Below are 23,816 nucleotides of genomic sequence, written 5' to 3' on the forward strand. Positions count from 1 at the left end.
TCTGTTTTGTCCATATTCCAATCTGAAATGTATGAAGTTCGACTAAATGCACAAAAGGAATGAGAAAATTTAGTGGAATGCTTTTCACAGACACATATTTATTTATTTATTTATTTATTTATTTTTATTCTTTGTCCTGTCGGGACACAGCGTATGAGCCACTGGCTCTGTTGTGGGCTACATGCTATAGCATGTGCTTGCGTTCTTCTAAGAGAATCCGCATTGCTTATAGTTAACCAACAATGACACCGTCAGGTCTGTTTGTGCTATTAAAAAACAGGAGATCCATTTTTCCAGCACGTGCCCTTCAATCGAATTTAGGGATGTGGTCTCAACTGACAAAGGATTAATTATACTAGTTGTTCAAGGTCCTACTATAATAAATACTAATTTATAGATAGTAGAACTAATAAAGCAAATCAGTCAAATCTTCTCAAATACAATGCGCCAATATGAGGGACAGTGGAAAGAAAAGATTAATATTAATTCCATTTTAAAAATCTTTTAAACCAAAAAAATAATAATACTAAAATTGGCTGTCATGTATTTTCTTTTTTTCCCATTTCTATACAAATACAGTGGAATTCAACTGAATCTGACTGAAGCACACTTCATTTCCCGCAAATGGTTATGAAGAGTGTCAGGGTGTAGAGATCACCACTTCTGTTACAGCCTAACTAAATGTAAAATCAGAAAACACAGAGATCAAGCTTGCTAAACACTTCTTCAGAGTATGGACGCTCTGTTTCAACTCAAAAGCTTGCAAAATTGATGTCGGAGTTAGCCTCTGAATATCTGACTGCAATACAAAATACCAGCTGTGTGACACCCCAAGGCCCGAGGTGAAAGCTGGCCTGGAACAGTACCTCCAGGCTATAGCTGCGGCTAGCTGTGTGTTCTGCAGTCCTGACTGAACGACTCCGGGGGGGGGGGGGGGGGGGAGGGGGGGGGGGGGGGGCGGTGGGGCACACTTCAGCCATGATGAGTAACCTAGACCTCCACTTGGTTACCTATGGCCTGGGAACAACGTAGCCAAAGGGATCTGGCTATGGTCACAGAAGAGCCGCAATTTTTGCCGTTAGCTTTATGTGACCGCACTCTCAGGGCTGCCTCATAACCGAGGTGAGAATTAACAGTGGGGGGAGGGGGGGGGGGGGTTTCCCTGCCACTGCTGACGTCGTCCCCTCCTCTTCTTTGTGCTAATATCATGATAATGCCATCATTATTCTAGATGTGTGCTTAATAAATCCCAAACAAGCGATAAACGTTAACACTCTTAGACGTGTGACTTATGCTGTAGCGTTCCCTTTTCGATGCTGCTGGCGGCTGTAGTCATTGTTATTCTGTGTCTGCGGAAATCGGTTCCCCGGTCGGCGGTCGTTGCTGACAACTGCTGCTGCCACCGGTCCCCCCCGCCCACCGGTTCCCCCTCTCTCTCTTCGTCGCGATCCGCACCCCGCTGATGCCCGCTCGCTCGGAAACGTCTCCCGCTCTCCTTACGCGGGAGCAGCCGCGATCGCGCGCCGCAGCCCGCTCCCCAGCCCCACCCCGCGCGGCAGCTCGCTCCCCAGCCCCACCCCGCGGCCATCCGCGCCGCTCGGCGGCACAGCGCACGGCTCTGCCCCGAGTCTTCCTCCGTTTCCTGTGTGTTTCTCGGTGTCCCGGAGCAGTGAGGATATAAACTGGTTCCAGGCTGTCTCGTTGGTGGGTGTTTCCGCTTTATGTCTGAATCCGTCCTTCAGTCCAGCCGCGTACGACGTGCCAGCTGCCGCGGCGTGTGCGCGCGCGCGTTCTCTTCCCGCGTTCGCGCGTCTGCGATGTGCGTAACAACCGCCGTGCACGAGCAGAGGTACTGACTGTGTTTGAGTCGAGTTTAAGAGGTCGACTGCGTGCCGTATGTACAGATATGAATGATTTATAGGGACATGCCACAAACCTGTTCCAGAATCTCTGTATATGAAATGATGCGTAATATTCAGAAAAAGGAAAAAGCAATATGTCGAATGCCTCCTTGTGTTGTTTTAGTACTCTACCGCCAACCTCTCTATGTGTCTGATTTAATTTTGAGGCAGCAGGAATTTCAGTATTGTCAACCGTTTTGCTGACTGCAGCAGCTTGCTCTGGACGCATCGGTGAAGACCGATGGCAGTGTGGGGACAGCGGACCTGGAGGAAGGCCAAAGGACATTACGGGAGCTTTATCACTGCAGGCGCCGGCTCTCCAGCTAATTTAAAAAACAACACGAACCACAAAGCCAGCTAATCCACCCTGGATACAAAAACAAGGGGAAAAAACATCACCAAAGAGGGAGAAGAACACAATGTACATGTTCACATCAAAAAAAACATTAAATCTGCAGAATAAGGGGTTCTCTGGTTCTCCTCCTGGCTGTTCAAGATTTACACGTCAGTACTTAGCAGGCATCATTATACTGAGCAATTTATAACGCAGATGTTGTTTTTTCCACAAACGATCCATTTATACTGAAGCAGTTCAGGTTAAGTACCTCACTCAAGGGTAGAACAGCAATGGTCCAGCTGGGAATCAAACCCGCAGACTTTTAAAGTCCAGTTCCCTATCCACTACACCACACTGCTCCCCAGACCCTGTCGCCAGTTCCCTATCCACTACACCACACTGCTCCCCCTGTAGCCAGTTCCATATCCACTACACCACACTGCTCCCCCTGTAGCCAGTTCCCTATCCACTACACCACACTGCTCCCCCTGTAGCCAGTTCCCTATCCACTACACCACACTGCTCCCCCTGTAGCCAGTTCCCTATCCACTACACCACACTGCTCCCCCTGTAACCAGTTCCCTATCCACTACACCACACAGCTCCCCCTGTAGCCAGTTCCCTATCCACTACACTGCACTGCTCCCCAGACCCTGTCGCCAGTTCCCTATCCACTACACTGCACTGCTCCCCAGACCCTGTCGCCAGTTCCCTATCCACTACACCACACTGCTCCTCTGACCCTGTAGCCAGTTCCCTATCCACTACACCACACTGCTCCTCTGGCCCTGTAGCCAGTTCCCTATCCACTACACCACACTGCTCCCCCTGTAGCCAGTTCCCTATCCACTACACCACACTGCTCCCCCTGTAGCCAGTTCCCTATCCACTACACCACACTGCTCCTCTGACCCTGTAGCCAGTTCCCTATCCACTACACCACACTGCTCCCCTGGCCCTGTAGCCAGTTCCCTATCCACTACACCACACTGCTCCCCCTGTAGCCAGTTCCCTATCCACTACACCACACTGCTCCCCCTGTAGCCAGTTCCCTATCCACTACACCACACTGCTCCCCTGGCCCTGTAGCCAGTTCCCTATCCACTACACCACACTGCTCCCCTGGCCCTGTAGCCAGTTCCCTATCCACTACACCACACTGCTCCCCCTGTAGCCAGTTCCCTATCCACTACACCACACTGCTCCCCCTGTAGCCAGTTCCCTATCCACTACACCACACTGTTCCCCTGGCCCTGTAGCCAGTTCCCTATCCACTACACCACACTGCTCCTCTGGCCCTGTAGCCAGTTCCCTATCCACTACACCATACTGCTCCCCTGGCCCTGTAGCCAATTCCCTATCCACTACACCACACTGCTCCCCCTGTAGCCAGTTCCCTATCCACTACACCACACTGCTCCCCTGGCCCTGTAGCCAGTTCCCTATCCACTACACTACACTGCTCCCCTGGCCCTGTAGCCAGTTCCCTACCCACTACACCACACTGCTCCCCCTGTAGCCAGTTCCCTATCCACTACACCACACTGCTCCCCTGGCCCTGTAGCCAGTTCCCTACCCACTACACCACACTGCTCCCCCTGTAGCCAGTTCCCTATCCACTACACCACACTGCTCCTCTGGCCCTGTAGCCAGTTCCCTATCCACTACACCACACTGCTCCCCCTGTAGCCAGTTCCCTATCCACTACACCACACTGCTCCTCTGGCCCTGTAGCCAGTTCCCTATCCACTACACCACACTGCTCCCCCTGTAGCCAGTTCCCTATCCACTACACCACACTGCTCCTCTGGCCCTGTAGCCAGTTCCCTATCCACTACACCACACTGCTCCCCCTGTAGCCAGTTCCCTATCCACTACACCACACTGCTCCTCTGGCCCTGTAGCCAGTTCCCTATCCACTACACCACACTGCTCCCCCTGTAGTCAGTTCCCTATCCACTACACCACACTGCTCCCCCTGTAGTCAGTTCCCTATCCACTACACCACACTGCTCCCCTGGCCCTGTAGCCAGTTCCCTATCCACTACACCACACTGCTCCTCTGACCCTGTAGCCAGTTCCCTATCCACTACACCACACTGCTCCCCCTGTAGCCAGTTCCCTATCCACTACACCACACTGCTCCCCTGGCCCTGTAGCCAGTTCCCTATCCACTACACCACACTGCTCCCCTGGCCCTGTAGCCAGTTCCCTATCCACTACGCCATACTGCTCCCCTGGCCCTGTAGCCAGTTCCCTATCCACTACACCACACTGCTCCCCTGGCCCTGTAGCCAGTTCCCTATCCACTACACCACACTGCTCCCCTGGCCCTGTAGCCAGTTCCCTATCCACTACACCACACTGCTCCCCTGGCCCTGTAGCCAGTTCCCTATCCACTACACCACACTGCTCCCCTGGCCCTGTAGCCAGTTCCCTACCCACTACACCACACTGCTCCCCCTGTAGCCAGTTCCCTATCCACTACACCACACTGCTCCTCTGGCCCTGTAGCCAGTTCCCTATCCACTACACCACACTGCTCCCCCTGTAGCCAGTTCCCTATCCACTACACCACACTGCTCCTCTGGCCCTGTAGCCAGTTCCCTATCCACTACACCACACTGCTCCCCCTGTAGCCAGTTCCCTATCCACTACACCACACTGCTCCCCCTGTAGCCAGTTCCCTATCCACTACACCACACTGCTCCTCTGGCCCTGTAGCCAGTTCCCTATCCACTACACCACACTGCTCCCCTGGCCCTGTAGCCAGCACCACTGGGGCTGGCCGCACAGTGTTGGCTTGGCTGAGTGACTCCGCATCTTAAGCCACTTTTCCACCGCATGATACCGGCTCGACTCAACTCGACTCGAGTCTACTCGCTTTTGGTACCAGGTACTTCGTTTTCCACGAAGAGTTTGGAAAGTCCTACATCAGAGCTCAGACGAGACGACTCTGGTTGCTCAAAGGCGACACAAGAGGATAAGTGACGATTCTCTCTGACCAATCAGTGGCCTTCAGTGTTTTCATGTCACCTTTTGGTATCACCTCAGCTTACTTGGAACCTCGATGGAGGTGATACCAAAAAAAAGTACCAGGTACTATCCGCAACTTTTGCCTGATGGAAAACCTAAAAGTCGAGTAGAGTTGACTCGAGTTGAGCCGGTACCATGCAGTGGAAAAGCGGCTTTTGAGTAGGCTACAGGATCAGACCAGAGCTAGTGGAAACCATGGCCTGCAGGTCAAGATTTGAACTACCATCAGCACCTGCTAGCAGGTCTGGACTTCAGCTCCAATCAGCACCCGCTAATAGTTCTGGACTTCAGCTCCAATCAGCACCCGCTAATAGTTCTGGACTTCAGCTCCCATAATCACCTTCTGCTGTGAAATGTTTTATGAGGTTCTTAGTGAATCTTCACAGTAAATGACTTGTTCAGTGAAGCAACATGCAGTAGCAGCTAAGCAAGCCTAAGGGATAGGACTGAAAGCTCTATTCACAGTAAAACCCCCGCACATATGTTACCATGACTACACACCAACGTTCACCAAATGGGGTTCTTCTACTTTCTAAGAAGCAACCAACATGGTGCTCCTTTAAGTGTTTAATGGTAGCTATCACAGAACACTGACATTAATTTACCTCAGAACAATACAAGCAAGCAATGAATCAGTGTAGCATTTGGTTCGCCGGAGAAGCGGGTTGGTCTCGGGCGTGCCGGCTCGTGGAGAGTGCACGCGCACCTGGGCTGCGTTAGCTAATTAGCCCAGGGGCTTCGTTAAGGAGCACAGGACCGAGACCAGGAGCACGCTCCAAGAGAGCGAGTTTTGAGTTAGTTTCAGTTAATTTCAGTTTTATTTCTTTGAAAATGACGGTGAAAGCAAACCGCCACTGAAAAGTAGGAGGAGCTTGTCCGGTGAAAAGCAGGCCCGCTACGAGCAGCGTGCTGAGAAGCGGTCGCTCTGTTTTACTTTCTTTTGTTCTTTTTAAAATGTTTTTCTCTTTTTGTGTGGAACCCTTGAGGGGGAAGAGTGATGATGTTCATTTATTTCATTTTGTGTTGGTCTGAGTGCACTCTGTCTCTAAGCGGCAACCAACGGTGTTCCCCGGCACTGCCGCATCTCCCTCCCAGGGGTGTCACGCTGGCGTGCGGCAATCAGTCACCCACCCACACGGGCCCTCAGCCCAGTTCTGTTCTTTAATTTATTTTTTACTCTGGAAGCTGGTGTAGACTGATCTCCTGGAGCCCTATGGAAGGTCCTCCAGTCCTGGTCCCGAGAGCCACAGGATGTGCTGACCTTTCACTCTGTGGTTTCCTCAGCCCCATGAAACCATGTGAGGTGAGTTACCTGTGCAATCCACTGCTTTAACTGATCGATTACATGCTGAGTAACAGTAAGAGCCAGCAGGACCCTGCAGCTCTCCAGGACCCTGGGAGAGATCTGCTCTACGCCAGAGTTTCTGAAGATATGGAGCTGAAAATGTGTCATGGTACTGTATGAGGTGGGTCCTGTACTGAGCCTGTACTCCTCTACAGGCTCTACAGGCTATACTGGTATGCATGTTTGTAGGGTCCCTGAAATATACAAATTTATCATTTGGGTCCTGGTTAAAACGTTTTAAAACCAGTGCTCTATATGTTACCAGCTGTTTTTTCATTTCCATGAGCAGTTCAACGTCATAAAAACTTTACAGTCCATTTACAGTCCGTTTTCTCTTTATGTGTAGTTTTTACGCATACTGCGTTCATTCCCACATGGCCAGTCGCGTGCTATCGGGGAACTTCCTCATTTTGTTAAAACCTCACGCGAGCGGAAATGCAGCTGGTTTGCGAGTCCTTAACCCTTAAGGCTTAACCAGACAGAATGAGCAGCTTCTCCCGGCCGGGGGCTGCGGAGAGGCGGAGTTTTCTGAGGCTTCCTGCTCTCACACCTGAAGTTGTCGTTCGCGCTTAATGTACATCTCGCCAACGCTGTCAGAAGAGCTTTAAAAAATTCATCAGTGCGCCGTGTTTCGCGGTCACCGTAATGTGCTGGAATGCCCAGCGATGTATTCAACCACAATGCCCTTGCCGTAGAGCATTAATATTTCAAAGGGGAACCTTCCCTTAAATGAATCGCGCCAGCTCTGAAGGGGGAACTGTTTAAATCCTGTCCGACTGAACACAGCGAGGAAAGCCCTGCATCAGCAGCAGGTTTAATAGAACAAGGTCAGGACAGTATCCACACGCCTGCCAAGCTGGAATTAAACAGCTCCGGTTGTTTACATGCCTGGCGTACTACCGCCCTGTTAACAGTCAGCGGAGACAATTCACAGTCTGTTTTAATGTGTCACAGTCTGTTTTATTTACCCTTGGTGATAGAGAGAGAAAGTGGTGTTCAGCACATGTTGTGGACGGCACATATAGTGACATTTAAAGTTCAGTGAGTCGATTGTAAGAAATTATTTCCACTGTCTTAACTCTTTTAAAATGTTGCTTCATGTATAACAGCGATGTATTACTTGAACAGTCCGCAGACATAATTTATCTGTAAATATGTAAATATAAGTGCATTTAAAATAATTGTAAATCTATTTAAATTGACAGATTTTCATTCAGTAGCAGTACCAGAGAGGACAGAAAGGCATGTAACAGCAAGGTGGCTCCAGCAGGGGGAGCCATAGAACCCTGACTGACTCTTGATCAGCCTGCTTAAGCCATCTGCCTGAACCACAGTGAGAAGCACGGAGGTGGCAGCATCATGTTGTGGGGGTGCTTTGCTGCAGGAGGGACTGGTGCACTTCACAAAATTGATGGCATCATGAGGAAGGAAAATTATGTGGATATATTGAAGCAACATCTCAAGACATCAGCCAGGAAGTTTAAAGCTTGGTCGCAAATGGCTCTTCCAAATGGACAATGACCCAAAGCATGCTTCCAAAGTTGTGGCAAAATGGCTTAAGGACAACAAAGTCAAGGTATTGGAGTGGCCATCACAAAGTCCTGACCTCAATCCAATCAAAAATTTGTGGGCAGAACTGAAAAAGCGTGTGTGAGCAAGGAGGCCTACAGACCTGACTCAGTTACACCAGTTCTGTCAGGAGGAATGGGCCAAAATTCCAGAAAGCTTGTGGAAGGCTACCCGAAACGTTTGACCCAAATTAAACAGTTTAAAGGCAATGCTACCAAATACTAACTAAATACTACTAGTGTATGTAAACTTCTGACCCACTGGGAATGTGATGAAAGAAGTAAAAGCTGAAATAAATCATTCTCTACTATTATTCTGTGTCTTAAAATAAAGTTGTGATCCTAACTGACCTAAGAACAGGAATGTTCACTAGGATTACATGTCAGGAATTGTGAAAAACTTAGTTTAAATGGATTTGGCTAAGGTGTATGTAAACTTTCGACTTCAATTGTATGCCTGTTTGCTTATCTGTGCATTTATTTGTGCGTATGTGTGTGTGTTCATCCGTGCATTTGTGTGTGTGTGTGTGTGTTTGTTTTTTGTGTGCATGTGCATGTATCTGCTTATGTGTGCATAAATGTTGGCTGCTGGATCGATCTTACATCCAAACCTGCTTTCGAGAGTAAATGTAGAATGAGTTTAATGTGGTGACAGAGTCTGTCGAGAGTAAATGTAGAATGAGTTTAATGTGCTAACAGGGTCTGTTGAGAGTAAATGTAGAATGAGTTTAATGTGGTGACAGCCAATGGCACAGAGCACTGCAGTAAACACGCACCTTTGTTGTGGGCCTCCAGCTGGGACAGGGAGTTGACGGCCACTTTGCACAGCGAGCAGTACAGCAGCTTCTTGGCCTTGTCCTCCTCGGACTCGGCCGGGCTGGGGGCCGGGGAGGGCGCGGCCAGGGCCCCCGGGGCCGGCTGATCGGGGTGGGGGGTGCTGCGGCCGGGGGCGGGGGATGAGGAAGAGGAGGCGGGCAGCAGGGAGGTGGAGGGAGGAGCGAGGGGCGAGGCAGGGAGCAGGGGGACGTCGGGCGCCGAGGAGGCGGGGACAGGGAAGGCGGCTGTGGCCAATGGGATCCCGTTCATCAGCGGGACGGGCGGGGTATCTTCTGCAAGAGAAGAGGAAGGGACTCTGTCACACACAGAAATCAGGAGAACTATTCGGCGTCATTTGCCTCCATTCAGTCAGGCAGGTCAAATTAGAACAAGCAACTGGTCATATTTAATAAAGATAAAATGCTGCTGTTGCTGTATGAAGAAGCATAATAGTGAGGTTTATGCTAAATGTAACATCAGTTTCCCCCTCTGCACCTACAGGACCCGATTCTGTTGCCCCTGAAGCTGAAATTTCAGAACATTCTGAGACGGGTAGCTAATGAAGGCGCTACGCTAACACCCCCCAACCCTGGCCCTGGGGAACCACACAGTGAGCGGCTTTCTGCTGTTACTCAGCGCTTAATTCAGTCATTAATTATGAATGGCCGACTGAACACGCAGAGTGAACCTGCTTCAGCAGCGGGTTCAATGAAACACAGAAGCTGTTACTCAGAACTTAATTCAGTAATTCATTAGCGGTTGATTACACTGTTACCTCCTGGATCTTTGGTTTATATTGGTTACTGATGTTAATGGTGAAAACACAAACCCAGCAGACCCTGCGGCTCTCCAGGACCAGGGCTGGGCCCACCCATGCTAAAGTTATAACATAACGTAACATTATGACGAGAACAGGCCATTCAGTCCAACAACGCTCACCATTTTCCTAACTAAATTAGTGCCCTGATTACCTAGAGACTAGATAGTATCTAACATTGTATCAAGCCTAGTCTTGAAAATCTCCAGTTTCTGCCTCTACTACACGACCTGGTAGGCTAATCCACACATTGACTACTCACTGCATGAACAAATTCTTCCTAATGTCTGTATGGAATCTACCTTTTGTTAATTTCCATTTATGACCCCTTGTTCTACTAACAGAACTCAACCTGAAGAATCTCTTGTAGTTCACTCTGTTGATCCCCTTTATGAATTTAAAAGCCTCAGTCAAATCACCCGAGTCGCCTTTTACTAAGCTTGAAGATTGTAAGCATCTTTCCTCATAGCTTTTATCTTTCATACCAAGAATCAGTTTGTTTGTTCTTCTTTGAACTTTTTCCAGAGCCTCTATATCTTTCTTGTAGTACAGTTCCCATAACTGCACACAGTACTCAGTGTGGTCTAACAAATGTATTGTATAAGATAAGTATAACTTCCTTGGATTTATACTCAATACTTTTGGCTATAAATCCCAGTATCTTGTTGGCCTTTTTATTACTGCTATAGCACAGTGCCTAGAACCAGAAAGGTTTTGATCAACTATAACTCCCAAGTCTTTTTCAAATTGAGCACATTCAAATTTTGTTCCTCCCATAAAGTAATCCTGCCTAATGATTTTATTTCCCACATGCAGAACTTTACATTTGGCTATATTAAATTTCATTTGCCAGGTTTCCACCCACGTTTAGATGTTATTTAAATCTTCTTGGATTACTTTAGTAGATTCCAAACTATTCGCTGGAACTCCCAGTTTTGTATCATCTGCAAATTTGTCTAATATTCCTGCCAAGGTCATTGATATAAATGAGGAAGAGCAGTGGTCCCAGCACCGATCCTTGTGGGACTCCCCTATAAACAGTTCCCTGCTCAAATATTATCCCTCCTATTACTACTTTTTGTGTTCTACCCTGTAGCCAGTTCTGAATCCACTCTGAAATACGTCCTTGAAATCCTACTGTCTTCATTTTACTAACTCTATGTCTCTCATGTGGTATCTTATGGAATGCTTTTTGGAAATCTAGATAATATCATAAGCCTTGTTATAATCAAAACACTTGGTAGCTTCTTCAAAGAATACCAGAAGGTTTTTCAGACATAACCTTCCCTTACATAAACCATGCTGGCTATCCCTTGGATGTTGGATGTTGTTATTTTCAAGAAATACTTAAACTGACAGGCCTGTAGTTTCCTGGATCAGTATGATCTCCTTTCTTATATATTGGTATTATTTTACCTTCTCAGGTATTTTTTATGTTCGAATCTGCAATGTTGAATATTTTTTACCAACAGAGTTCAAAAGAAATTGAGTAGCAGCCTGAAAACTTCCCATCAAAGCATGAGTTCAGAGGTCACACAAGCTCTGGCCTCCGCCCTCAGCTCCCCGTCCCCCAATACCCCCCTCCAAATCTGACTGAAGGTAAAGTTATGCTTGTCACCTTAGATTACACACCAGCCGTGTGTCTTAGCACTCTCTGGAGGAGGACAGGGGATGGGGAGGGGACGAGGGGGGGGATGGGGGGGCTTTAGAGGCCTGGCACAGAGAAAGGCCCTGAATCTGTAGAGATGTTCCATATCGATACCCTCTCACAGTCCCTGATTAACTCTTTCACAGTCCCTGCTCTCCTCTCTCACAGGCCCTGCTCTCCTCTCACAGTCCCCGCTCTCCTCTCTCACAGTCCCTGCTCTCCTCTCTCACAGTCCCTGATTAACTCTTTCACAGTCCCTGCTCTCCTCTCTCACAGTCCCTGATTAACTCTTTCACAGTCCCTGCTCTCTCTCTCACAGTCCCTGCTCTCCTCTCTCACAGTCCCTGCTTTACTCTTTCACAGTCCCTGCTCTCTCTTTCACAGTCCCTGCTTTACTCTTTCACAGTCCCTGCTCTCTCTCTCACAGTCCCTGCTCTCCTCTCTCACAGTCCCTGCTCTCCTCTCTCACAGTCCCTGCCCCACTCTTTCACAGTCCCTGCTCTCCTCTCTCACAGTCCCTGCTCCACTCTTTCACAGAGCTTGCTTTCATCTTAATTACTCAGTTTTTTTAAGCACAGGAGACAAACGAGCAGCCGGCAGCCATTAATGGCCTGAGGAAGGATTGCTTGATAGCGGAACGCGCGATTATGATCCCGCGTACGACAGCAGGCGCACAGAGAATCATCGATTTAACGTCTCGTAACGGCGGATTGATTGAACGCCCGCTGGATTAATGGCGGCCCCCTGCCACCTTGCAGCTGCAATGCTTAAACGAGGTCAGGAGGAAAGTGCACCTCTCCCCAGTATACTGCAGTCTCACACCCCAACACTCTCTCAGGACTTAACATGGAGTTCACTCCCGCTGGAGGATTATGGGCCATGGAGTTCACGCCCACTGGAGGATTATGGGCCATGGAGTTCACTCCCACCGGAGGGTTATGGGGCATGGAGTTCACTCCTGCTGGAGGATTATGGGGCATGGAGTTCACTCCTGCTGGAGGATTATGGGACACGGAGTTAACTCCCACTAGAGGATTATGGGAGAAAAAGAGCAGACCTGTCTCATTACTCTTGCATTACTTAATGATCTGATCCACATATTTTTGTAACTATTTCTTAGGAGGTCATAATCTTTTTTCTCAAGCAAAGAGAGAGGCAAACACTGTGGTGCCAAATGATTTCTGAATGGGAATTGAGTCAGGTGACGTAGGCCCCACCCACACCCGTACCCAAACCAAGATGCCAAGATTGTGGATGACCCCTCTTTGGGAGCACCTACAATGAAGTGGGGTGCAGTTTCTCCTTCATCTGGAATGACCAATTCATGTCATTAATTGTTACTAAGCACCTAATTCTGTCATTAATTAGCAGTTGATTACACTGTCTGGATCTTTGGTTTATGTTGGTCGCTAATATTAATAGTGTAAATAAACCAAGCAGACCCTGTGGCTCACCAGGACCAGGGCTGGGGACCCCAGCAGACCCTGTGGCTCTCCAGGATCAGGGCTGGGGACCCCAGCAGACCCTGTGGCTCTCCAGGTCCAGGACTGGGCCCCCCTTGCACTAAAGTTATGTTTGAATCTGTAATGATGAATATTTTATGGTCAGAGTGCAACAGAGTAGCAGGCTGAAAACTTTCCATCAAAAGAACAAGATCAAAGGTCCCCCCCCGGGTTGATGAAAAACACTGGTGAAAGCTAAGCCTCCAACCACTGAAGAAGACGAAGATGGAAACTGGCTGCTGACATGAACAGATGAAGGTCCTCCTTTCATTCTTCAGCCTGCTTTTTTCCACAGAGCCTCAGTAGGCCAGTCTTAAAGAGCGTGCGGGCATTAGGCCAGTCTTAAATAGCGGTTGGGCAGTAGGCCGGTCTTAAACAGCGGGTGGGCAGTAGGCCAGTCTTAAACAGCACATGGGCAGTAGGCCAGTCTTAAACAGTGTGTGGGCAGTAGGCTGGTCTTAAACAGCACATGGGCAGTAGGCCAGTCTTAAAGAGCGTGTGGGCAGTAGGCCAGTCTTAAACAGCGTGTGGGCAGTAGGCTGGTCTTAAACAGCACATGGGCAGTAGGCCAGTCTTAAACAGCACATGGGCAGTAGGCCAGTCTTAAGCAGCGTGTGGGCAGTAGGCTGGTCTTAAGCAGCGTGTGGGCAGTAGGCCAGTCTTAAAGAGCGTGTGGGCAGTAGGCCAGTCTTAAACAGCGTGTGGGCAGTAGGCCAGTCTTAAACAGCACATGGGCAGTAGGCCAGTCTTAAGCAGCGTGTGGGCAGTAGGCCAGTCTTAAGCAGAACATGGGCAGTAGGCCAGTGTTAGGCAGCGTGTGGGCAGTAGGCTGGTCTTAAGCAGAACATGGGCAGTAGGCCAGTGTTAGGCAGCGTGTGGGCAGTAGGCTGGTCTTAAACAGCGTTGGGGCAGTAGGCCGGACTTAAACAGGGTGTGGGCAGTAGGCCAGTTTGAGTGGTCTCTTCTAGTCATGCAGGTTGGGACAGTTCCCTGCCCGTCTTCCGCATAGCCCATAGCAATCTGGCAGGTCTCAAAATGCAGCCGCTCAGTCTTGGTCCTGCCATACTGTCATTTTCAAGCTGGATGTGCATATGTCAGAAAGATTCCAATCTCTCCTTCACCCCTTTTTCAAATACGCACCGAGCTGAGTTTCTTTCAAAGTGGTGCACTGTGTGGCAGGGTGAACTACACCCTCCGGCTAAACTCTAATCCAGGAACCCCCTGTGATTCTTTTCTTAGTAGCCAAATTCTCCAGGCTAACTGAAACTGTGCAGTTGAGTGTATCTGTTTCTAAACAGACCAGAAGAGAATGCAGGCTTAGCTCATTGTTTTCCACATCGGGAACCTTCTCTTTGAACCATTACAACTTTGATTACCTCTGACAACCTGTGAATCAATCAATCCATTCCTGAATCATTCAACAAACAGTCTAGTTGGGCCTAAATCTGGGCTCTCTATAGCACAGGTGTTGGACTCCAGTCGTGGAGGGCCACAGCCACTGATTGGCTGAAGAATGCACGCACCTTGTTCTCAAGGACATAACTGGCAGTTGACTGAAAGGAAACCACAGAAACCTGCAGACACTGTGGCCCCCTGGGAACTTACTTTGACACTCCTGGTCTAAAGGAACATCCACGTTTCCCTGAACGTACACACAATGCATTTACATAATTTGGCCTGTAGAGGGCAGCTCATCAGTAAAAGTGGATTCCAACTGGACATGCGCTAACAGGTCATTGCTATTGCAGAACTGCAGTTACTGTACCTGGTCCGAGTCTCATTTTAGGACAGTCTACACCCCCACACCCCTTTACCGTGCTTGCAGCATTACAGCGCAGTGTAACAGCAGTGGTTGTTTGTATGTTTGGGGATCCTGTGTGTGTGACAGCACACATTGCACACCCCCGTAACACAGCTTCGTAAGGCAGGTTTAATGGCTGTCATTCCTCTTCTGAGGAACAACCGCGATTTCAACACTGAATCTGTCACTGCAGGCACCACCTTGTTACTAGAGTGCACTCCTGCTTTTTTTTTTTTCCGCGGTTCATTTCCTGGGAGGGGTCATCAAAGGTTAAGCTCTTCAAGCGACGCCAATAACACATTACAGTCACTGAATCAACAGCACGCCTCGGAGTGCCAAGCTAATTAAGATGCATAACATATTACCGCTCTCATCATTATTCCAAACAGCACCCAGCCGAAACACTCTCATAATCATGTTGTGGACCACACTGTGACCTTACAAGCCTTGAGCGTTTCTCTATGCTGCAGTATCACAACAGAATAAAACTCTGACTTCACAAGGTATTTCAGGTATAGTCCAGAAGGTCAGCCATCAAATCAATACTTCAGGATTTGCCTTTTGGGTTTTTTGACAGTTTGCAGTGGAGAAATGTGTAGAATAAGGTTGGTTAGACAGTCAATAGCCGCGTTTCCACCAAAATTACCCGGAACTTTCAGTCCCAGGAACTACTTTACCAGGAACTAAAAGGTTCCTTCAGCCAATGGTTGTCTGCGTTTCCACCGGGGTCTAAAGTACCGCGAAGATTAGGCAAATTAGCCCACTGACGTATGAAAAAGCAACGTTGTCGTCGGTCCATCTCTCATATGATTTCTTCCGTAACCCCATACTACCACCGAAGTAGCCTACATTATTTTCTAATAACCGGGACAGCCCGGAGGGGTTTATTCCACTTATACAACGGGTTACCAACAATGACTATATATGGTTACTTTTGTATTTATTGATTTTCATATATCCTCTCAAACACATTCATTATGTTTTTATGCGAACATTCGCTTTCATGTCTTGACATCCGAAGCGACAGAATGCATTCACATTTATATGTATAACTGGCAACAACAGCAGAAAACATGCACACGTTGTAAACAATTTGCTGTTTGGTTACTTTCTCGTCGTCAATTGCATATAGGCTAATGGCAAAATGACAAGAATAGAACGAAAACTCGGACTTGCGTGAAAATGTAAATTAGTAGTGGTACAGCCACCGTTTGCTTTCCTTCGAAGTTACTGCTAGCCGAGCAGCGAAGTGTGCCCTCCAGTTGCGAACCATGCACCATAAATTAGTCCATAGTCTTCCTGGTCTTTTCGTGGAATTGAAAAATGGCAGTAAAATTGAGTAAAATTACGGCAGTCTGAAAAAGCTAAAGGGAAGGTTACTAGAATTAACCTGTTATTTTACCCGGATAAAAAGTGCGGATGGTGATTTCCAGTTTGCTTGTACTGTATCACCAATGTTAATTATGCAGAACTACCGCATACCTCACATAACTGTATCAAACGTTTTGAGTCAATTACAACGGGCTAACAAAGAAAATCCGGAAGAAAATATTCAGCAACCGAATTAATCCGTTTGAATGTTTTGGTAGCCTACGTAATATGCTGTCCCAGCACGAATGCTTAGCATTTTATAAAACGAATACTAAAGCAAGAAAAGAACAGAAGAGCACACGTTATAATTCCAAGACGTTGACAGGCTATAACCAAAAGTAGGCTACTGCGCCGCATAACATACAAGTTTGATTTGAAGTTATTATGAAAATAAATTGGTTTGCCGCTGCATATTTTCAAACATGGCGGGTAATGGCGGAAAATAAATACAACACAAATGCTGCGAGTACTCGACCAATCAGAAATGTTCAGCGCTGCAAGCTCCACCCAAAAGGTTCCTGTACTTTCGGAAAGTACTACCCCCCGAGCAGGAACGTTTTGGGGGGTAAAACAAAGCCCCCAGAACTAAATTTAGACCCTAGTTCCTGCGGTGGAAACGCACTGAGTTCCTCAAAAGGTTCCTAGTTCCGGGGTATAGTTCCTGCGGTGGAAACGCGGCTAATGACACCATGTGACAAGACAACAGATTGTTTTCACTTCAAACTGCGTCTGATTTAGCATTACAGTTCAGGCCTGTTGTGTGTGTGTGTGTGTGTGTGTGGCAAACTGCTTTAAAGCAGCATGATGTTGATATGATTTCTGAGATGGTATATAACAAGAAGTATCTGGGTTGTTCTTTGAAACAGGAAACTATTTGGATAGACACATAAAATAACATTTACCAACCAGCCTTAAAAAGCCATTTACATGGTGTTTGCAGTATGTCCAACATAACGTGTACAGTACATCAAACTGAACACTCAACTCAACGTTGATCCAAAGAAAGTTTCATGGATAGATGAATGCTGTTAGGAAATCTTCTGATAACTTGTTAAGGATGATAATATAGCAGTGATTAACAGTGCAAAGAAATACAACTCGTAAACCAAACCACTTACTCTCCAAAAACCAAAGAGATGTTTATTTACCCAGAGAACCTGGTGCTTAACTACCAGGTAATGATAATAGCACTGTTATCACGTTAATCATTCTATTATTATTATTAGTTCTGGGACGTGTCAGTTGTCATTCTGCATTATCTAATGTGACATTTTGACTCTGCGCCTTATAAAGAACTATTTGGAGTGTACATCTTTTTTTCCTTGCAATAACAGTGCAGAGAGCACTTTGTTTTCCAAAGACAAGGGAAACAATCCCGAATTATAACATTACTGCATCACAGACTAATAAAAAATGTTTTAAAAAATCCTCCTGAGCCAGGACAAACCCAGCCCCGCCCTACCCTGCCCCCGCCCAGCCAAGCACACTCTGCAGCCGCAGTGATTGACAGGCACTGAAACACACGGTCCCTGCTGTGCAACCACACGTCTGATTGATTATGAAGCAGCGCGGCCACACAGTCTGACGCATACTGCACACACCACCACATCCAGCATCACAGGAATGCCCATTCACTACAGTTTCAACACCACAGGACAAACTCCATGGATTTTAATGCTTAATGCAGCATCAAACGAGCAGCGAAACAAGCTGTGGGTCTGTGTTTCTGACTAATGTCTGCTCCAGCGCCTCAATGCCTTTTTGATGAGCCTTGAATTACCAAATATCTGTCCTGAACAAAAATACCAACAACAAAAAATTTAAATCAGTGAAGATGCTGTCTCTGACAATCCACAGCCATAAAAAAACACATTAAACGTGTGTTATTGTCATTCACTAATATGCCTCTTCTTCAAAATTTAGGGAAGATACATGCACAGAAAACAGTAACACCAATCAACAACCATATATTTTAAATATATGACGCAGATTGCAGCATAATTACATTTTAGGCATTTAACTGCCTTGCCCAGAATGACTTCCACTGCTTTCATTTTCACATTTTCCGTTGCCATGCAGACTCGACTGAAATCTGATGAATGACAGCGCTTGAGCCCTCAGGCTGAAATAATTACAGTTATTCTCATTTCACAAAGAGCAGCCACGAGACTGAAAAGCTAACAGAAGGCCTAGATTAATAATGCAATTTAATTCAATTCAACTTTATTTGTGTAGCGCTGTTTACAGAGACGCTGTCACAAAGACAGATCGCTAATAAATAAAAAAAAGAAGGCCTGAACCCCCAAAAAGCGAGCAATTGAGGTTAAAAAAAAACTTATTCCCAGTGGGAATAAATCTTGGGGGGAACAGTAAAGTGTCTAGTGCTAATTCAACTCTAACAGTGTTAAACCAACTCTAACAGTGCTAATTCAACTCTAACAGTGTTAAACCAACTATAACAGTGCTAATTCAACTCTAACAGTGTTAAACCAACTCTAACAGTGCTAATTCAACTCTAACAGTGTTAAACCAACTCTAACAGTGCTAATTCAACTCTAACAGTGTTAAACCAACTCTAACAGTGCTAATTCAACTCTAACAGTGTTAAACCAACTATAACAGTGCTAATTCAACTCTAACAGTGTTAAACCAATTATAACAGTGCGAATTCAACTCGAGCAGTCTTATTTCAGCTATTACAGGGCTAATTCAACTCTAACAGTGCCAACTGAACTCTTAACAATGCTAATTAAATTATAACAGTGTCAATTCAACTCTGGCCCAACTCTGGCCCAAGCAGAGAGATGTGTAGTAATATGTTTAGAACCTAAAGTGACACGTTGAGCCAGAGAATTAATGTACACCAGGAAATGACCTCACTGTGGTTCAAGCTGCTAGCTGACCCATAGTCGCAAGCACAAGGCCTCTCGGACAGAAATTTCTTGGCTGGCTAACTCCCGATGACATCACCTGTTCTGATCGGAATTCAGCATTGAAAAATGTCCATACATTAGCCCTACAGGCCTCCTCCCAGCAAGCTTGCTTCAGCTACACCCCCCTGTAGGGGGACAAGCAGCCCCTCCCTGTCCCAGGCCAAACTCCCATCCTTTCCCTTGAACCCAGAGATGCTGGATGGTTACTCCATTCCTCTGACCTCATTTCACCTCGTAGCCCCGCCCACCCCCTTTCCTAACTGCTGTACAGCAGCCAGCAGCATTGGCTTTCTGACCCCTGACCCTGTGCAGCTGTCTGAGTTCTGCTGTGCCTTTCTGAACCCTGACCCTCATGTTTGGACAATACATCTGAACAGCACATAAGAGTTTGGCCAGACCGTGAATGGTTTAAGCTCCCAGACCAGAGACACAGATAGATATCAACACAAGACATGTTGAAATCAGACCTCTGAACCCTCAGAGTTTCCCCCACGCTGAGCGTGCACAGTGGTGTCGAGGCTGAGATAGAGCAGAGCTCTGTAGACACCACCCTGACAGGGAGGCTTGGTTTTTAACAAGAATCATAAATCTAAAGAAAGCACGAACGTGAGAATGCTAACCGCTAGGCCTGAGAAACACTGACCTCAGCACGCGTTAACCACACTAACTTGCTAACACACTAACACACTAACACGCTAACACACACTCACTCACACACACTCACACACACTCACACACACACGCACACACACTGCTAGCCTTCAGATAAACACACACTCACTCATACACACATGCACACACACTGCTAGCCTTCAGATAAACACACACTCACTCATACACACATGCACACACACTGCTAGCCTTCAGATAAACACACACTCACTCACACACACTCACACGCACGCACACACACACACACACTCACACACACATGCACACACACTGTTAGCTTTCAGATAAACACTCACTCACACACACACACTGTTAGCCTTCAGTTAAACACACTCACATACACACTCACTCACTCACTCACTCACTCACACACGCACACACGCACGCACACTCACACACACACTGTTAGCCTTCAGATAAACACACACACACGCACACACATGCACGCACACACACACACACATTCACATTCACACACGCACACTCACACTCACACACACACACAGTTAGCCTACAGATAATCACACACACGCACACACATGCACACACACACACACGCACGCACGCACACTCACACACACACTGTTAGCCTTCAGATAAACACACACATGCACACACATGCACACACACACACACACAATCATGCACACACACACACATTCACACATGCACACTCACACACACACACACTGTTAGCCTTCAGATAAACACACACTCACACACACGCACATACATGCACACACACACACACACACACACACAAACACATGCACACACACACACACGCACACAAACACACACACACACACACCCATGCACACGCACGCACACTCTTTCCTTCCCAGGCTCCAATACACATGCACACACTTGTGCACAAATACACACAGTCCAATCCAAATCACTATTCCCTTCTCCCCCTGTTTTCTTATCTCATTATCTCTCTTTTTTTCTTTCACCCTCTCTCTCCACTCATTCACCCTCAGCTTAGTTTCTTGGACAATCTCTCCCCTGATAAAATAAACGTAAGACCCAGCTGTCAGAGCCTACTGCCTGTGATTTCTCTGACAGGTTCTTGGGTCAGACTAGTCAGGAGATGAGGGAGGAACGTGTGTTCTGGATCTCACACAGACCCAAAACCGCTGGCTCAGTCCAAACTCGCACACAGGCCCAAATGCAGAAAATGTGCAGGGTGGGTTTGTGTGCACTCTGCTAGGACAAAAGCAATCTGACTGCATTGCAGTGAATTTTACACGCTGTTCAAAAATGGCTGAAAACCAAATTGCATGTGGCTTGTCCGTCCGAGGCACTTACCCTTAGGAAGGTGGCATTTCTGACCATAGAGTTCTTATAAATCCCAGACCTCTCCAGAGGCAGCTGGGATTATGAGCCTCCACAGGGCAACATAAAACAGTCCGTAGATTCACTCAGTAGCTCTGGTCTGACTGGCCCTCGGCCCAATCTGGCAGCCCCCTGGCACAGTAACTACCCAGCTCAGCCTGCGGATGCCGAGGCGACTGACTGCATGAATTTTGACGGAAGTCGAAGCAGAAAGACGGGCCTCCAGTTATGTTCCTGACCCCGCAGGAATCTATAAACACTTTTTATTCTGTCAGTGTCTGTCGAGAGCTGCCACATGTCTGCCAAAACTGGATTTCTCTTTCTGTGCAACTTTACTTTTTCCATTTGGTTTCACTTATCGTTCCTTCCTGCTGGTGACTGAATCGTTTCTATTTTGGTTTGCGTTGTGACCCTTCAGTTTTTATATCTCGACCATATGCTCCGCACACACAAACACAAAATTAAAAATGAAAAGCTTTCATTAAAACATGAAATAATGTCCAGGTCAATTTTGTACTTTTTTTCTTGTATTTTTTCTGTTTTGCTGAAATCATTTCAGCCTTAGTTTTTTAAATTTTATTTCTTGAAGCTAAATTAGCTCTTTGTTTTTTTGTTTCTTTTTTTCCTTTTCTGATGACTATTGAAATTCTTCTCTCAGATGTAATTCAAATTCTTACATCTTATAATTCTATTATTAATACTTGTGGCTCAACCTATTTCTCTCAGTAGGCATAAACTAGAACATACAGAATTATTTAAGTATCTGTAACCAGAAATAATGTTGAAATAATAAATTGTGACACATTTAGCAGAGCTGAGCTAACAGTTTAACTGCATGTCGTAGGTCAGTAGAAACCACCACTTCTCACAAGTCAAGCAGTGCTTGCGTATGTGTTCAATTTCAGCGTGGCAGCAGTCGCCATGGTAACTACGCGGTGTCTACGAGCAGGTGTTGCGCTGGCCATTATCTGAAGGACCTGCAGCTACCCTCTCCCAGCACAGCAGAGACACGCTGTCTCTCAGACCGAATTAAACAGGGATGCTTTTACAGCACATAACCAGCTGTATTTGTGAATCACCCACAATTCAGTACAACCAGCCATTTTCCAGCAAACCATAAAAATATGTTTTACGGCAGCATTAGCCAGCTCGCCAGCAGACAGCTCCAAGTACTCCTCACAAACAACTACCAATGTGTGAATATGGCCCAGATGTCCATTCATTTTGTGAATAATGCTTGTTAAACAATGGAAGTCACAGCTTTAATGGTTAACAATTGGACACATAGTGAATATATTTGCATTTATATCATCCTCATTCAGATACTGTGTCCTTTTTGTATGCGGTCTCCATATTGAATATCTGTTAAAGTCTAGTGCTGGATGATAATGCTGAACAATATATTCAGCTTATGGAATTATATTTTATTGTGTATTCAGTTCAATGCAATTTTATTTGTAAAGCACTTTTTCCAGAGACACTGTCACAAAAATTCTTCTTAGAAAAGCAGCAGATAGAAATTAATTTCATGAAGTTAATGTTAAGAACTTAATGTTGATGTTCATAAATAAATGATCTGGTAATATCAGATACTTTTAGTCTTATTAATGTCTTCAAAATTGTAAAACTACAGTGCACAGCAATATAAAAATTTTACCACCATTAGGTAGCCAATGAGCAATTGGGATATTTCTTTATCTAATGAGCACAGCATGAACATGTCATCGGACATAGTGATTGGCTCAGCTGCTGTAAGCCAACCACAGTCAGAAGGCTGTTGAATCATGGGAAATTAAATGCTTTAAACCAGGTTGAATATGTATTAGAAACACACTCTTTATGTGCTAATACCACCACTGCTGTGGAACCCTCAGACAACCAAGTATGTTCCTAACTACAATGTAAAATCATATAAGAAAGAATTTTGTTTTGAACATGCTTGAAAACTAGCAACTGTCTGACTGTAATCTGCAGGAATGCACTAGTTTCTAAAGGGTTAATGCATGCCAAACAATTATTTGTATTTGTATTGTGGTCCTTGGTTTGCATATTTAACTTGCATTAGTAGCTTTCAGACGCCGTATCTTTACTTGTTTTGCTGGTCTGGAACTGTCCTTAGCCAGGTCTGGTAATATTGCTCATACTAATCAAATGATTTTTACAAAAAAATCACATGCTCAAAAACCACATGTTGAAAAGGTAACCTATGCTATTTCAACATTTTGTTTTCACACGTGAAAATTGTAGTTAACATTAGAAAAAGTCGGTCACGTGAAAAGGTAAAATTTCACGTGATTTCATGTCGCATGTTTTGTTTTTCACATGTGGAAATTTTCATTCACATTGAGTGACATTTTCTTTTCACACATTAATATTTTAATTCATACGAGAAAATGTTAAATTAAGTTACCGCACGCGATGCACGGGGTGCGCTCACGCTCACGCTCGCTCAGAGTCGCTCTCACCTGGCTTGCCCGGGTCAGGGTCAGGGGTCACCGGCAGGGGTCCCGCGGGAGAGGGAGAGGCCGTGGGCGCTGGGGGGAGCTTGTCGCCATCTTGGGGGCGGGTCTTGGAGGTCTCGATGCCCTTTACCCTCCGGGCATGGCGGTTGCCCTTGTAGTGGGCCTCTGCCTGGCTCTGTCAGAGGGGGAGGGGGGAGAGACCCGTCAATCAACCGGGTGGGCGGGGGGAGAGACCCGTCAATCAACCGGGTGGGCGGGGGGAGAGACCC

General features: G+C 46.6%; 1 protein-coding gene across 4 annotated transcripts in view; it reads right to left on the bottom strand.

Annotated features, from left to right (window-relative positions):
- The window catches only part of LOC118211947 (zinc finger protein 385A-like), a 128,388-nt gene that overhangs the window by 7,248 nt on the left and 97,324 nt on the right, over positions 1 to 23,816 (bottom strand). For all 4 annotated transcript variants that reach the window (XM_035389535.1, XM_035389536.1, XM_035389537.1 and 1 more), the window contains 2 exons: positions 23,551 to 23,722; positions 8,964 to 9,296 (listed from right to left, as the gene is read on the bottom strand). In XM_035389535.1, coding sequence (XP_035245426.1) covers positions 8,964 to 9,296; positions 23,551 to 23,722 — 505 coding nt within the window. The remainder of the gene's footprint in view (positions 1 to 8,963; positions 9,297 to 23,550; positions 23,723 to 23,816) is intronic.

The sequence above is a fragment of the Anguilla anguilla genome, chromosome 13 (genome assembly GCF_013347855.1).
Source record: "Anguilla anguilla isolate fAngAng1 chromosome 13, fAngAng1.pri, whole genome shotgun sequence".
Taxonomy (NCBI): domain Eukaryota; kingdom Metazoa; phylum Chordata; class Actinopteri; order Anguilliformes; family Anguillidae; genus Anguilla; species Anguilla anguilla.